This window comes from Pipra filicauda, unplaced genomic scaffold, assembly GCF_003945595.2.
Source record: "Pipra filicauda isolate LSUMZ 115617 unplaced genomic scaffold, ASM394559v2 scaffold42_size3861933_pilon, whole genome shotgun sequence".
Lineage (NCBI taxonomy): Eukaryota > Metazoa > Chordata > Aves > Passeriformes > Pipridae > Pipra > Pipra filicauda.
The window spans coordinates 1,208,201-1,224,742 of record NW_024104565.1 but is presented as its reverse complement, the minus strand read 5'-3'; the positions used below and the strand labels follow the sequence as shown (position 1 = coordinate 1,224,742).

The 16,542-nt window shown below is 45.6% G+C and overlaps 1 protein-coding gene and 1 long non-coding RNA gene across 4 annotated transcripts in view; one reads left to right on the top strand and one right to left on the bottom strand.

Moving 5' to 3' along the window:
- Positions 1 to 2,271: 2,271 nt before the first annotated feature.
- ZBTB2 (zinc finger and BTB domain containing 2) lies at positions 2,272 to 12,374 on the bottom strand. 3 transcript variants are annotated; one of them, XM_027733877.2, is made up of 3 exons: positions 12,249 to 12,374; positions 8,351 to 8,534; positions 2,272 to 6,528 (listed from the first exon to the last, which is right to left on the bottom strand). In XM_027733877.2, the coding sequence occupies exons 2-3, from the start codon at positions 8,521 to 8,523 to the stop codon at positions 5,166 to 5,168; spliced, it is 1,536 nt and encodes a 511-aa protein (XP_027589678.1). In that variant the 5' UTR covers positions 8,524 to 8,534; positions 12,249 to 12,374; the 3' UTR covers positions 2,272 to 5,165. The 3 variants fall into 3 exon arrangements, with proteins under 3 accessions (XP_027589678.1, XP_039241635.1, XP_027589675.1); XM_039385701.1 differs by lacking the exon at positions 12,249 to 12,374 and adding an exon at positions 12,036 to 12,057; XM_027733874.2 differs by lacking the exon at positions 12,249 to 12,374 and adding an exon at positions 10,880 to 11,363.
- LOC120324129 overlaps positions 12,234 to 16,542 on the top strand; it is a 10,307-nt gene continuing 5,998 nt past the window's right edge. Inside the window, exon 1 of the long non-coding RNA XR_005565145.1 lies at positions 12,234 to 12,919. This is a non-coding gene — a long non-coding RNA (uncharacterized LOC120324129). The remainder of the gene's footprint in view (positions 12,920 to 16,542) is intronic.

Genomic DNA, 16,542 nt, shown 5'->3' with positions numbered 1-16,542 from the left:
AAGCACCCTCTCTTGCTCATAAGCATGCGGGTTAGTAATTTTCTGAGTTAATGACTATGTGAATTGTTGAAGCAGTACATTAGAGAATTGAAAGATCAGACTAGTTTATCAAAAGAGGATTGAGCCCTGGTTTGATTTTCACCTAATAAGGTCATGAAGTAAAGCTTGACTGACAGAGTACATTGCCCTATGAATTTATGAGACCCAAATGAACCACAGCAATCCATAAAATAGTTCTCTGCTGAAACTAGAATTACACAATACAGTAGTAACAAACTAGAAAATGCTTTAACCGTGTGGTTGAGAGATTAAGGATCACTGTAGAAGGCAACATGGATTTATTAGGAAGTTCTCTTAGAAAGTGTTGAGCTGCTTCAAAATGGGACCTGACACAGTCAGTAGATTGGAGACAGTCTCTGGATCTATGCTGATGCATGCTGGAGTGGTGGGTACCTCCTCCACACTCCACAGAACAGTACAGTAAGTGAACTTCTGTGTTAATGTGCATTTTGTGACTCTGCTTCTCTCTTCTCTGAGTAGATTGCCTAAGGTTCCAGGAAAGCTTCAGTTTTGGCCCAAGCAATCAGCATGGATTGAATTAGAGGAAGTCCTGCTGGCAGCTCCTTTGGCACAAGGGCTACAACACAGGCACTGCAAAGAGAGACAACAGTCACTGACAGCTGCTCCAAGCTCTGCATCTTGGCACATGTGACCTGTTCAAACACACAGACACCATGGCAGCAAGGCTGTACTGCAGAGGAAGTGTGTTTTGAGGTTTTGGTTAAATTTCATCAATATCTGTCCTTTTTAATGGCAAGCTTGATAGAAACCCATATTTAAGGACAGTCAGTTTCCCTTACTTCTAGAGAGGATCACAGATCATTTGGCAAATACACGTTAATGAAGGGTGCAAAAGACTTCTTGCCTTTTCCTGTTTTGTTCTCCTATTCTTTTTGTTTTGGGATTTTTTTGTTTGTTTGTTTTATTTTGTTTGTATTCAGTGACCTGAATACTCCTACTTCATAGCTATGAAGTATCTTGCCACATGAAAACATTTGTTGACTTTTAAGAATCACTAAATGACAGAATTCCAAAATTAACTCTTCCCTTATTTGTGTGTAAAGATTAAAAGGTGTGGAAATACAATCAAGGAAAATTACTTTAACGGTTAAGAATGAATCAATTTGACCTTCAACTGCTAGGGCTGAAGCCATCTAAGGAACTATATTACTCTCCAAAAACGTAAAGTACCCAAACAAGGTAATCCTGTTGTTAAGCAGATTGGGAAAAAAAACTGCAAGGGATTGTGATGCCACCGGGCACCATAGCACCTGCTCTTGTCTAACCAGGTTTCCTTTAATTAATGTAAAAAATTTTGCAATGTCAAAGAAGTTATTTAAAGCTAACAGAAAGAAATCTATTTTTTTTTCCTCTTGCAACTGACCATGTTTTGTGACTGAGGCTGTTATTTTATGGGATTTGGAGCTCAAGAGCCAGCCAGAAGATTTTCTAAACATCAAGACAGCAACTGAAGGCCCTGCAGTGTAAACGGGAGCACAATTCTAAGTATTCAATGTTTGTAACACTAGCATCTTCTAATAAATTCTCCCCCTGCAGAAGCAGAATGATTATCAGATCAGGGATCAAGAAGATACTTGACACAAAAATATTGATCGCAACAGACTGCAAACTTCACTTTCAGAAGTGATAATCCTCTGTTCTTTCTACAGAGCAGATAGATTTGTAAGTGTTCGGTACTTCTGAAGTCGAGGCAGAGGTGTCTTGTCAAGTGACATGCCTAGGAAATTAACTTTGAAGGTACTCCTTTGGAAAAAAATGGGGCTGAAGTTCAAGCCCACAGCCTTGAATGATGGCAGATTTTCACCAGACTTCCTAGCAGTTGCTTCCAAGCCGTCTGGTTTCATTGGTAGAAAATTCACAACTTCAGCAGGTGAGCAAGACTGAATGAGTAACGAGCAAGTCAGTCACAAATTTCTGAGTCAAATGCTGAAAGATAAACCCTCTAAGAAGTTATCTCTAACTGTAACAATAATTCAGAGCATTTTAACAAAGAAGCTTGAACAAAACTGTAATTGCACTGTAATTATGCAGACTCTTGATGCAAATGTTAATAACCAGAATATACTGTTCCTGATTTGTTGTAGAGGAACAAAACTGCTCAAGCAGTTGAAAGGTAATGACTTAAACATCACTATAGAGCATCAGACAATAAAGGGTACTTAAAATAAACCATTATCATAGCTGAACACATATTAAAACAGTCTCTTTATTGTGATTATTTTTTCTTTTTACCCGACAGTGTTATTTCTTAAGAATAAATATTAACAGGTGAAAGTATCTCTGCTGGGCCTGCAAATTCACGTTCCTTGCAGCAGTACTGTCATAACCAACTATTTCGCTGGCTTCTTGTTCCCTGCCCTACCCTGCTCCTTCTTTCTGGGCAGTACACCGGCTGCAAGGCCACCCTGCCCATCAGATGAGGGACCTGCCCAAGCGGGAGTCACCACTTCCAACCCTCTACATCCTGGATGTTGCCAGCAGCCACACTGGCTTCAGTAACCCTCTTCCCTGTTCATCTCTGCCCTTGCACAATCCATTAGTTGCTCAAAACCTTCAGCAGAGCTAAAATAGGGAAGATATTTGACAGAAAAATAGCATTTTTAAAGACTAGTTGTTTTTCACTTGAGCCCATTCAACATGCAATGATCTCCGAACAGTGGACAAGGAGCGATGAGAGCAGGAATAAGGTAAGGGGCTGATGAATGTCTCACAAAAAATGGTGTACCCACGATAGAACCAGCCACCTGGGGAGCTGAGCTAAACTGTTGTACTCTGCCATGGAGCAGAGCTAGAGCTCTGGGGAAAATAAAAAAAAAAAGGAGAAAAAAGAAAAAGAGCATCTGATTAAGCAGTAACTAGCAGCTAAGGCAGAAGCACCTTGAGCAGCTGCAGCCATTTTGGAAATGAACTTGTCACTAGCCCCTAAACCACAGACACCTCAAAAGCTGACCTTACCCTGAATTAGGAAAGATTTATTCTTCTGTTTTTCTACTCTGAGAGCATTTCAGACTAAGTAAGATGAAATAAAAAATGTTTTTAAAGAACGTATATTGGTAGAGGAAGATCTTAAAAAAGTTTTAAAATGGGCAACTCTAAAATAACTCTATGTTATTTTTTTACTTCAAAACACTTCCATACTTTAAAGCAAAATCAATTGATTTTAAATCTATTATTCTAATACAAGGGAGATAATAAAATCAATACCACTTTCTTTACGATAGTTGTCACGTTATAATAAACTGGAAAAAAATCTAGTATGTAGTGACTTTTTGCACTAAATCCACTGTTTAAAGTTTTAGCAAGCTATTTGTTCATCTGTAGGATGATAAACAGAATACATCACTTGGCTTTTAAACCAATTCAGCAAGAGCTCATCCAGGAAGATTGAAAACCAACAACCTTTCACCTTCAACTCAATAAATCATATCCCATTTAATTCAGTTTTTATTCAATGAAATAATGTATAAAAACTTACAAATCTGAGAACTTAACTATACACAAAAAGATGATATTCAGTTTAAACATATACACAGAGAAGAGCTGTGGTTTGTGACTTGCCCTCTCCCACCCCTCCCCCCAAAACACACACTGTCTCCATTTATGACGGGGCACTTTTTCTGTCCACTTACACCTTCTGTTGGCCCAGTAATTGCTCGGTGGGCTTCACTGCTGCCGTCAGTGAAGGTTTTTAGGCTACCAGCAAAAAATCTGGGCATCTATTTGAAATAATAAAAAATCAACAACTTGATTTTTAACACAAAGATGCAGTGCGACCATCAGCAGTAACCAAAACTACAGAAATCATCCTCTCACTTTTTGCAGACTTTGTCTTGGCTTTCAAAATAACAGGGCTCTCACAATTTGCCAGCCAGCACTACAGATTCACTTTAAAACAATCATGATCACCTGTTGCTAGAACACTGTTTTTTCTCCCTCTTAACTCATGCCATTAGAACAAATGAAATCATGGACACTCCTTGCCAGAGTAAGGGAATAAAGCTTTTCTCTCTCCTTTCATCCAGAATGACTCAAACCTATAGCTAATAACACATGCATGTGCTGCACTAATGATGGTGCAGTGCTCACCAGTATGTCACCTCTCTAGTTTCCTCGGTAGCTTGGGTGACAACACTTACTTATTAGCTTCTCTTCAACAGGTCAATAAAAACGCACACAGCCCAGGACATTTTAAATTTGATTAAAACTAACCTGTGCAATGACTAGTTTTACCAAATGACTAAAAGACATTCCAGGCTGAATCTGAGAGTAGGTGGCCAGTTACTTAAAAAGGATGTGTGCATTTATTTACCTGTACCAAATATACACACAAACACTTTATATATATATATATGTATATATCTTTATATATACACAGTATTTATATATATAAAGATTGCCATCACATTACTATTATAGCTACTTAAGTCAAAATTTGGCTAAGCAGCTGCTTTGCTTGACTCCAAAACAGATACCCAAAGGCATACTTGAGGGAAAATATATGGCTAAAAGAAACCCAACTCCTTCAGCTCTTTTTAACTCAATGAACAGAGACTTTTGCTCTCCTTGAGAAAAGTTCTGAGGGCTTTAGGTTATAACCTTAATCAACTTGCATGTGGACTTGTAAAAAGCATGGTGTTTATTTTGCCAGATCTCAAAATGCCTTCTACCAGGGAAACTAAAATACATATATCCTTCACTTACCAAACTGATAACTCTGTTTCTCGTTACACTCATCACCGTATCTAAATACACTTTTAAGCAATCTAAATTTAATTTAAAATCTATGAAATTTGGATTAACTAATACTATCAACATAGTTAGCTGGATTATTTTTCACATGTTCCTTTGTATTAAAATCAATTTCGTTGTGGTTTGATGCAAGAGCTTTTTGTTTGTTTTGGTGGGAGAGGCAAAGTCCAATTTCCTAATGTGCCAGTACAGTTCTGGTTGCTGAAGACAAAGGGTGGGAAGGATGTTGGTGGAAAAGATGGAAGGGTAAGTGAGGTAAGAGGTAAGGGAAGGAAAAAATTGATTTAATAAAAAATGAGTAAAGAAACTTTAAAAAATTGATATAGGTTTCACATTCAGTCTAACAACACTGCTTCTTGCTCCTTTTTGATGGAGGCTAACACTGCGTTATCAGTCTCTGTGGCTTCTGTGTCCCCACCACCTAGCAGAATGGAGCGATCTTCTTCTAGTGTAAAGACAGAGTTTTGATTTTGGCACGAATGCTTGACTACTTCATTGGGAGTTGAAAACGTTTTGTCACACAAGTTACATTTGTAGGGCTTGTTGGTCTGTACTAACATGTTGTCCATTTGACTACCTTCCTCAAAGGTACAGAGTTCCAGAGTCTGTTTATCCACCATCGTGTACGTGTCCATGCTCTGGTTTAGGCACACGTGTCTGGCAGCCTGGTTAGCTCTACAAAAGCTTTTGTCGCAAGTGCTACACTTGAAGGGCTTGCCTGTGTGTATGTACATGTGCTCCCTCCAGTGGCTTTTCTGAATAAATTTGCGACCACAGATGGAACACTCGTATTTCCGTCTCTTTACCTCCCTCTCTTGATCTGCCTGCTCCAAGTTGTCAATGTCTGCGATATCAGAGGGGGGAGGTGTCTCTGACTGCTGCTGCCCATCAATTATTGGGGAGTCTGAGATCTGCTGCAACTCGCTGTCACTAATCATCCCTGCTTCAGGCACTTCCATTGCATCTTTATCAGCTGTGTTGTTACAGAGAGACAAAGAAATATTACTTTCTCCCTGCTGGCTAGATGTGAAGGGAACTCCCGTGTGGATTTGCAGGTGCTCACGCAAACTGCTTCGTAAATTGAACCGGCGACCACAGAGGTGACAGGCATAGTATTTTGGGAAGCTTCCGTTCCTTTTCATAATGCTTGGCTTGACATGTGCTATTGTGAGTGAGGCAGGCTGTTCATCTGAAGAAGATGCTTCCATGTTGGCCTCTTCTCCTGCAGGTGAATTATTACCAGCAGCAGATACCAATTCTGGAGATAAAGAAGATGGCAATGGGTCAGAAGTGGACATATTTGTCCGGGTCACTTGTGGCAGAGTTGTGGCTAACTGCGAGAGCTGTGAGCTTTCAGAAACCTGCTCTTGGTTCATCCGCGATGTCTGTGGCCTTGGTTCTCGCCCGAGTTTGTCAGTCGCTGATGTAACCTTAGTGGGATGTCTTATCTGGTGATCTGCAATCTGAATGCCATATAATGAAGACGCTAATGGAAAAACTTGATCCGGGTGAGAAAAAGTTCCCTGACTTGCAAGGCTGGCCTCTTGAATTAGTGGATATGCATGCAGAAACTTTATTCCCTGTTCTAGTCGAACTGGGTCAATGAGTTGTGGTGCCATCTTCCCAGTGTACATCAAATGCAAGAGATAACTGAAGATATCTGGCTGTATGTCAGTTGCTTTCAAACGGACACATTCACTGAAAGATGAAACAAATAGATATTAGAGAAATGCTTTAATGTAAAAGAGTTAATCTTATTGGCCACTTGGAAGATGACTTTTTGCCTCAATGAAAAGACAAAGCTTTCTTTGTGATCTGCACCCTTCTAAATTGCTGTTATGTTATAGATGTGTTGTCACATATTAATATATTCTATAAATTGCAAAGACATTTTCCCCCTTTTCTTGGTTGGATTCAAACACATCTGTAGCTAGATGAAAACCTGCTAGCACTGGACTATAAATTCACAGTTCATTAAACTTTTCTCAGTACTCAGTACTTTTCTCCCTGAAAACATCTAAAAATTATCTGGCACTTGCCCGTTTGCCCTCTATGTCCTACTAGGGTATATAGCTACAGTTCTGCAAGTGTGTGGTATCACCTTGTTTCAACTGCATTACAATCCAGAAACCATGCAGGACAGGGTGTGAATCCCCTGGGGGTCTGATGCAACAGGTATAGCCTGAGCACATGTAACCTGTGGAGTCCAGGCTCCTTAACCAGCAGAACAGTAGCTTCTTTCCTTGAATAAGAAAGAAGGAACAGGAGCACTAGTGGTATGCATGGCCAGCCTACAGCGCTCAGTAAAGGGAAATGCTTTGGCTGTGATGCCTCTTCAGCCTAACAGAACTGAAACCAACATCATCCTCCAGCTGAGAGTGTGCCCAGTGCATCGACCTTTATGATGCTCTGGGACTGAAACACCCACCATGCCTCTGGAGGAAGGTGTATCTCTATGCAGAAAGTGAGGCATGGCTCACAGAAGAAAGAAAATAGGGAACACCTTGAGGTTAGGTCAGTTAGCTAACAGGAGAGGAACTGGGATTCTAATTATTTTTCAGAAGTATTTGTAGCTCTTGTATTAAAAACAAGCATTAAATAAAACACAGAAATCCAGAAATGGACATGACTGCGTGCTGTGGTCTGAATGCTCTAACCACAGTGTGCTACCAAGCCGAGGAGGAAATTACAGCCAATTCTTCCATTTCTTGAGATGCACCCTTCTCGAGCCTTCTCTGTGACTGCTTTTGAATTCAGATGTATTACTCAAAAATAAACTTTGCAATGTTGTCTTCCAAAAATAACTGTGTGCTCTTGATGGAGCATCAAGACTGATACATCTACCTTCAGTACTGTTTCAGAAGTGCAAATGCACTTCTGTCCTAGAAGTTTTGAGATAGTTCAAATATTTGGAAAAAAAAAAGAAAAACCTTTAAAACAGTCTTACACTTCGGTTATCTTTTCAATGTCCTCAATGTAAGGCTCTGGTACAACACCCCCCCCCCAAAAAACAACACCAAAACACAGAAAGGAAAGTAACACAAACCCCATTATTTTCCACCACTATGTAGTATCTTATTATATAACTGACTTTGATAAACTGCAAAAAAATAAAGTACATACACCTCTTTTTTAAGTTTATTTCTCAAAATCTTCTAGTAAATCCTTATTGGGTTGTATATACTGTTATGGAAATGTCAAGAACAATGTCAAGACAGAGCAGAAGGGAGAAGGAAAGTGCAGGAGTGAAACAGGATCCTTGACGTATTCAATTCTAGAAATCCTATGATTTTTTAGAGATAGAGAACTTGTGTCAAATTATAAAGTTAGTGCTAATGAATCACAGTTCAACTTTAATTTGTTTTAAAGTGAGGTTCTAGTTTGCAGATAAGACTGGATTCCATACTCCTTATGACATAGCAAGAAGCAAAAAGAATGTTTTCAGGTTTCAAAACGTTGATAGACTTCCTTAGCTCAGCTAACTGAACAATATTTAAACAGTGCACCTTTTTGCAGTTACCTGGTTTGATGAACAAACAACATCTTGAAGTAGTTGGAGAAAGAAGCGAGGACTGATTTGTGTGCCTTGAAGTAGACATCACCAATGGCAACAGTGCAGTCACACAGGAAACCGAACTCTCTCTGAGCATTTAGTTGCTGCAGCAGAATAAGTCCATGGTTGGCCAAATCCATTTTTTTACACTCTGAAAAGAAAACGACTTTCATGTAAAACTTAGCAGTAGATGCACAGATGCAACAGTAGCTGTCTCTTAACAGATATTTTCCTCTAATATCTGTATGCCTTGCTTTAGTAACACCTCTTAACCCCAAGTTACTGTATAAGAGATATTTTACAGGTAGGCAATGATCGCTGTTTCACGATGGGCAATGCAATTCACAAAGGTGCAAGTGATTTGCCAGGGTTAAAGAGCAAAGAAGAGCCAAGATGAAAAGTTCTGAAAAGGCATGGGGTTGGGCTTGGATACAGAAATAGAAATAGCTAAGGGAGAGGAAGATATATTAATAAACAGTAAAAACACTATATTCAGTGGAAAAAAGAAAGCATTTTGGTTGCCACTTGTCTGCTCAAGTAGGAAAAATAAATTTCCTTACTGATGTCAGTCACCCTCATCTCAATGGGTGGGAGAGACAAGAGCACAACCCAATAAAAGACAAGTTAGACACTTTTAACTGATGGTTATGCCCTCTCCTGGGAAATATCAGATAAATATCTGAATCTTGCCAGAGTCAAACAATTCATTCTTGGTATCAGCAAGCTCTCTGCACTATCAATACAGAAGGGCCTTTTTACCCAACAAGTCTTTATTTATTTATTGAGACCAGCTACAACAGCATTTTCTAAGCAGTCTGTGTGTCTCATGCCCGCCTAGCAAATCAAGAAACTCAGGGGGTGAGAGGTGCAGTTCCATCCATCACTGACCATCAGCACAAGGTGGAATAACTAACAGTGAAATGTGGCACTGACCTGAACCCTCCTAAACCAGGGTTTCCACAGCCCTCCCCCTCCCTGGTACTTCCTTGTACCAGCTGCTGGAGGCTGCCCAAAAAGAACTACCTAAGAGCTATAAACTTTTTCTCAAGGATTCAAATTCAGCCTTGGAAGCAGAAATCAATAACTTTGGGGAAAAAAATAGCCAGGAAAACACATTAGGACAGTTGCGTACGGTTGGATGGATGAATATAGGGCTAGTAAGATCAACGAGTGGATACAAACTTAACCAAAATAAATAGAGCTTTGAGCAGAAAAAGTGAAAGTATGAAGTCACGTAGATTTGTACTTAAACACGTAAAACAGCAAAAGAAGCCAACAAAATTCCTGGCCATGTTATGCCCAGAAAAATGAAGAAGCAGAACAGAACAGAAAACAAAGAGGAGGTGAAATCAGAAGTGGATCAAAAGTCTTGAGCATTTTCCCCTCCAAACTTAACAGGAAGCTATTGAAATTTTAAGTAAAAGTAGCTTGTACTTGGTAAGAGCATGGTTTTTTGGGAAAGAGAACAAAAGTGTATTCCACATGTATGCTTGGTCATTGAAGAAACAGGTATTTCTACTTGCTGGACAGTGAAGAATGCCCTCATATTTAAACCAATAACCAGGCTGATCAAATGCATTCCTATGCATCCACACGAGATCAGAACTCATTGGAGTCAGGGCATAAGCAGAAAAAGAAATACAATATACAATACAGTTGACTATGTTCTTACAGCTAAGAGAAAAAAAAAGAGTGCAGCTCTCTTAAGGTCCATATTCTTTTCCTTAAACTTTTTGGATAATTACATTTTTGTTGTACAAATGGAAGATTGTCTCCCTCTCTCCACAAGAGGGAATACTCACTGTCAGCAATAACAAAAATCATGTTTGGTGTTACTTAATCCTGCAAGATGCCCCACACTTGTAGACTTTGTGATGTTACAGAAATCACACTAGATTTTTTTTGTTAGCTTTAATTTAGATTATTAATGTGTACTGTATTTCTAATTCATCAGTGCTAAGTCTAGTTTGTACTTGGACAGCAAAATTTGTCAGGCAGAGCAAACCATTGACATGAGGGCTTCCAAGTCAGAAAGGCATTCTTTCTAGTTATTATCATTCTAAGTTTGTTTAGCTTGTAGTTTCACCCTTACCCACACAGCAGTCACTGTGGCTGCTGAAGCCAATGCCCTTCATCACAGGTCTGAATTAATCTTTTCATGAAATGACACACGTGCACAACATTGCATTTTGAGTGTATCTGAATGATATTTAAGTGCCGTAACTGAAAGCACTAGAAGAATTACACTCTAAGAAAATCGTAAGGCAGACGACAGGAGCGAGGAAAGCGCTTTGTTCATTATAGGTATGTGTGAACTCAGGAGTTCTACCCTTAGCTAAATAAAAGTTTTATCCTCAGCTAAATAAAGGTGATTAACACCGGCAAGGCCGTATTAGTGCTGACCGGTCCAACAACCGCGCAAAACATTTCTTGTACCCCGGAACCTGGACAGTTCTTCCCCGGCCCGGCTCCGTTCTGCCACGGTTTTGGAATTACCTAATCCGTTCAGCGTGGAAAGCCACGCCGGGGCGAACCCTTTCGGGAAGCGTGTGTTCATCTTGGAGACCCCGCGGGGAAAAGGGGTGGGCACGAGGCCAGGATGAGGCCGGGAAAGCGCCGGTACCGCACCGCGGGAGAAGAGGCTGGGAGCGGCGACGAAGGAGCAGCGCAGGGCGAGGGAGTGCCCGGGGCGGGGGCGGCCGGGCGGGCCGGCAGAGAACAGCTCGGGCACGGCCCGGCGCAGGCGGGCATCGATCCTCGGGAGCACCGAGCCCGCAGCGCTGCTCCCGCTCCGTCGGCAGAGGGCACTGCCCGGCCCAGGCCGCTAACAGCGGCGCAGCACCGCCGGGAGCGGGCGCCTCCACCCTCACCGCGGGCGGCGGGCAGGGACTCGCGATGGGCCCCGGGCCGGCCCCGCCCGCCGCCACGGGCCGGGACCGGACGGGACGGGACCGGGCTGCGCGCGCGCCAGCGGGGCGTGAGGCAGAGAAGGGGCGCACGCCGCGGGGGCGCTCCCGCCGCCGGGGGGCGTGTCCCGGCGCGCGCCCTCTCCATTCCCGGGAGCTGCGCGCGGCCCCCGCGGCAGCAGCGCACGGCGCCCTCCCATTGGCCGACGCGGCAGAGGGCCAGGCGGGCGCGCGCCGCTCTCACTGGCTGCGCCCCGCCCCCCGCCCCGCCCCTCCTCCTCTTCCCCCCGCCCGCCCTCCCCCCTCCCCCCCCGCGCACGCCACGCGCGCACGGACGGGACGGAGACGGCGCGCGAGACGCAGCGCGAGCGGAGCCGCCAGGGCGCGCGAGACGGGAAGAGCTGCCGCTGCCGCCGCCGCCGCCAGGCCCAGCCCATCCCATCCCAACCCGCCGAGCGGGGGGGACAGGCGGGGCAGCCCCGCCCCGCCTGCGCCGGATCCCGCCGCCGCCGCCGCCGGAGGGGGCGGGAGGGAGCGCGGGCCTCAACCGGCCGAGCCGAGCCCCGCGCCGGGCGGCACCAGCCCCGCCGCCCCCTCCCTCCTTCCCCGCGACCCACCGACCGCCCCCCCCCACGCCCGGCCCTCCCCTCGGCGCGCGCCCATCCCCCTCCCCGCGCCGTGTCCCGGATGGAGCCGCCCGGCCCGGCCCGGCCCGGCCCGGCGGGGGTTCGCCAGGGCGGCCCCACCTCCAGCCCCGCGCCCCCTCGGCCCGCGCAGACCCGGGGGGGCCCGGGGTGGCCCTCGCACACAATGCGGAGGTAGGGCCGCGCAGGCCCTGCCGCGCCCCCGCCGTCGCCTCAGCCCGGGCCGCGGCCGGCGCGGCGGAGCCGGGCGCACGTGCGGGCGGCGGGGCCGGGCGGCCCCCCGGGACGGGCGCGGCGTGGCCGGTGCTCGCTCACCTGGGGGGCGCCGGGGCCGCCGGGTGGCGCCGCGCGGGGGCCGCCGCCGTCTCCGCGCCCGGCAGCAGCAACAACGGAGTCAGCGCGGCGGCGGCGGCGGCGGCGGCTTTTCCTGTCCGGTTACGTTCGGGTCACATGACCGGGAGCGGAGCACAGAGGCTGCGGCGAGGAGCCCCCGCCGTGGGGGAGGGGAGGCGGCGAGTGCTGTGGCGGCAGCGGCAGCAGCAGCGGGAGACACCCAGCCCCCGCCCCTCCCTCCGCGCCCGCCCCACCGCCGGCACCGGGCACGGGACCGGCCCTCCCGCCCTCCGGGCACCCCCGGACGAACGCCGCCGCCGCCCCCATCCCAGCGGGGCGCACTGCCCCTTTAAAACTCCCGGGCGGCGGGGGCTGGTGTGCCCTCCGCCGCCAGCGCTGCGGGGATAACGGGGACTGTGGCGCCGTGCGGGGCCGGGATTGGGATAGGATGAGATGGGGCGGTGCTGCGCCCGCCGCCGTCTTTCTGGCGTCCGCCCGGCCTCGCCGCGGCGGCAGAGGCTTCTCGGTGCCGCCGCCGGGGGCCACCGGGCGGCTCCCGTCGGGCGGTGCTTGGCGGCAGGCGTGGGATGGATGGATGGAAGCCGCCGGGTTCTGACCCCGCGCTCGCTCCCGGGGAGGAGTGGCGGGCGCAGGTGCGTCCCTGCGCTTCCCGCGGAGCCGCCGGGGATGTGGGAGACGGGGACCGGCCGCCGGCGGCGGGACGCGGCGTCCCGGGGCTCTCGGGTACGGGCTCAGTGCCGGTGCCCTCCTCCGCGTCACCCTGGCTGCGCTCCAGGTGTCATTTATAGCAAGGTCTCGGTTCGGTGCGCTGGGAAGGGGCGGCGTGGGGCTGATCCCTGTGAAACTGCCCTGGGCACGGCGTGGCTGAGCTGTCAGACGGGAGGTTACAAGTTCAGTTGTCAAAAAGAGTGATTCAGAGTACAAAAGCGGAAAGGTTGGGTTCGCTTCTGATCTGTTCAACAGGACTCAGGTTATTTGAACTGGCTATTCTTAGCATGACTTTTTAAGGGGACAGTATAGTTGTCTTCAAAAAAACCCCCACATCTGCAACTTCCCACGGTGGCAGATTTGGTTGCGGTGGAGTACGGACAGAAGGTGGCTGTAGCCAGGCATCTTTTTATCCAGATCTAAGGTGTGCTGTAGAATAATCTGCGGATGCTTATAAAACTGCACAAAGGAATGCACCAACAGACACTGCGATACGTGGAAAAAATTGTCGGTCTTGCAGACGGTACTTAAGTCAAGAGCTGTTAGTGTGGAGCAGGGATACCATCTTCTACAAGAGGCTGGGAAGTCCTTGGGTGTGATTCCTCCAAGCAGAGAATCAGTCTGGGCTGTAAGGTGACATCTGCTAAGCGGAGCAGTGGCACAGACAGAAACGTTTTCAGAGAGAAACTGTTGTTGAAAACCTCGTGGGAAGATATTGGCCAGCAGTAGTTAAAGGGGGTTCCTTTGCACCCCCTGCCCTGGAGGCCTGCTCCTGCTGTCCTTAAGTGTGCTTTTTGTTGTTCATGAGGAACAACATATGCGGCAATGCCAACAGTTTGAATTAGGTCCAGATAATGGTAATAATTATTATTACCTTTTTTAAGGTACTTATTTAAGCAAGTGTTTATTGTTAAAGGATTAGACCAGTTTTATGTGAGTCTAAGCCATCTCCCACTGAAATTAATGGATGTCTTGATAGGCACAGTTTGAGACTGTTTGGATCATATAGCTCATGAATATTAATTTATTTACCCAAGTTAAGCTGCACATGAAATCTAACTAGTGAAGTCTTAAAAAAACCTAGCAAACCAACCCCAAAGCCCAACATCTTTAATTTTAGTGGAGCTGAAAGCTTACAGTCTGTTTGCTGCTGTTGCAGTACTTTGAATAGAGCAGCTGAACAGAACTGCATCTTTAGGACCCACGTTGAGTATTGAGATATGCTGAACTACAAGGGTCGTGTTCTTAACAACTCTGAGTTCTGCTATGTGAGCATGTGGCAGAAGTTTATAGAGTGTATTTAGCCAGTCTACTTGGCAATTTTTTTCCCCTGAATGGTTTCCCTTACATTTCAGTTCTGCAAACTAAATACAAAGTAAAGAGAGTAGATGGGCATTTGAACTTCAGTTGCTTAGTGGTGGATCGTTGGTCTCATTCTCATGAAAGATGGTGAAAGTGATAAAATTTTTAATTAAATCGAGTGGGCTGTTTAGGAAAACCAGTGTGTTTCTGGCAGATATATGGCAGGCTTTGTGGTCTCTTTTTTCTCTTTTATGTTGCACTTTAGTACTTGTGTATTGGCATTCATGTGGGATTCTCCTCTGTGCTGTCTCTGAAATTGGAGAAAAACTTAGCTATGGTTTATTAGTAATAGCTCATAATTCAGCTTTAAAGCACTTTTATTTGGACCCAAATAAAAGTAGTTTAATCCAGCAATAATGCAGTTTCTAATTTAGGAGGACTCTGTTGGATTCAAGGCCCATTGGAATCTGTAGAAAGATTGCTGTGTTGAGTGTAATGCTGCTGAACTTCACACCTTCAGTACTGACTTACATCTGAGACCTGTGTCGCAGGGAGTAATAAGTTGTTCATCTGGTGCATTTTGGACACCCAATTTACAATGTGAACCTAAAATTCTACTTCGAACTCATCTGAGTTTTGGGGGTTTGAGTTTCTGAAGGTACTTGATTAGGACTTCTTTCCCAGTTTATGACTTTTTGAAAGGACCGTTCAGACTGATTCAACTGTTCAGGCTGATTCAGATAGTGGTACTCATCTGGGTGCATTCTTAGTTAGGTGTGTTTCTGTTGATGACAGGATCGGTCCCTAGGTTTTTGGTTTTGCTTCGGTCTTCACGTACTTGGATTAAAGGCAGAATTTTACCTGCTAAGATCATATTTTGCATTGTAAATGAACATACTGCTGATGATTTAAGTGTTAATAGGATGACCAAAGTGTCTGCTAATCTGAGTAAAAAGTCACTTGAGCAGCACAAGGAACTTGATCCAGTCTTGAGTTCCGTGTGTCTTTTTAGTTGAGTTCAGTTGAAATCTGGAGTTGAATAGCAGATGTTTTCATTGTTATAGTCAAAACCTTAACAGCTTTAGTGATGTTAATCAGGCTCAAAGTGCCAAGATTTTTAGTGAGATTTCAAATTTCTCAGCATTTTTGAAAAATAAGACCGCAGAGTCCCTCTTCCGAAGAGCTCTTTGCTCACCGCTCCCTGTGGCACTGCTCCCCACTCCCACAGGTCTTTCTGCTGAAGCTGTGGGGATCTGGGAGTTGCATATCCTAGGCAATGGGTGGGAACCCTTCCCTGAAGATGTGGGACACTGCTCTCACGTGGGTACAAATATAGTAAAACATGAGTTTATGTCAGTGCTGTAAATCTGTTTTATTAGCACAGCTGCCATTTCTAACACTTCCACTTTTGATTCATGCTAGCAAGAAGGCTTGGTGGGAAGTGTGACAGCTGCGGTAGCTCCTTGCTAGAATACTATCCCTCTGATAGTCTCCAACCTTTTAATCCAGGACTCTGTCCTCCCTCTCTTAGAATTTTTCACACATTTGCTCCAAATCTCACCTGTCTTCCACACAGCACTGTAAAAATGTAAAAGTGATCCCTGGGAAAACCCCAGATGTAAGGATCCAGCAGAAGTTGTGGAACAGCTCTGCTTTTTCTTGGCTTTCTTGCCCTGGGGAGGCTGTTGGGGCATGTTGGTGAGAGGTGAGTTGTCAGCCCCCAAGGAGATCTGACCTTTCACAGTTTTTTTGGTGGTCCTAGAAGTGGAGATCTATGGTGTGTGAGCCACCTTTTGCGTAGGCTCTCTGAGGTGCAAAGATGAAGAAATGGATCTTTGCTGTTCTGAAGGCTAAGCTGTTTTTCTGGTATTGGTATGTTAATTAGGAATTGTTCCTATACCTAGTGAACACAACTAGTTGAGTAGCTGCAATTTAGACCAGGGGAAATAATAACAGGCCAGTCCTTTTGTTAGTACAATCTATATTGTTTAAGGAAATGGTTTAACTGTGTGTACTTTTTCTTGTTAGGAGTCTCATCTCCATCAGGAGTTGTTAGTGTAGACCAACTGACACAGCTTCTGCAGTGTAGATTAGCCCTCTCCTCTCTGGCTTTGACTTAGTCCCAGATTAGCCTGTTACACGGGCTTTGCCCACTTTTCACTGGTAAAGTTCAAACATGACTATGTCCTCTTGGCTGGAGTGACATTTTTAGTGGAGCTTGACTATAAAGTTACAGCAATATATG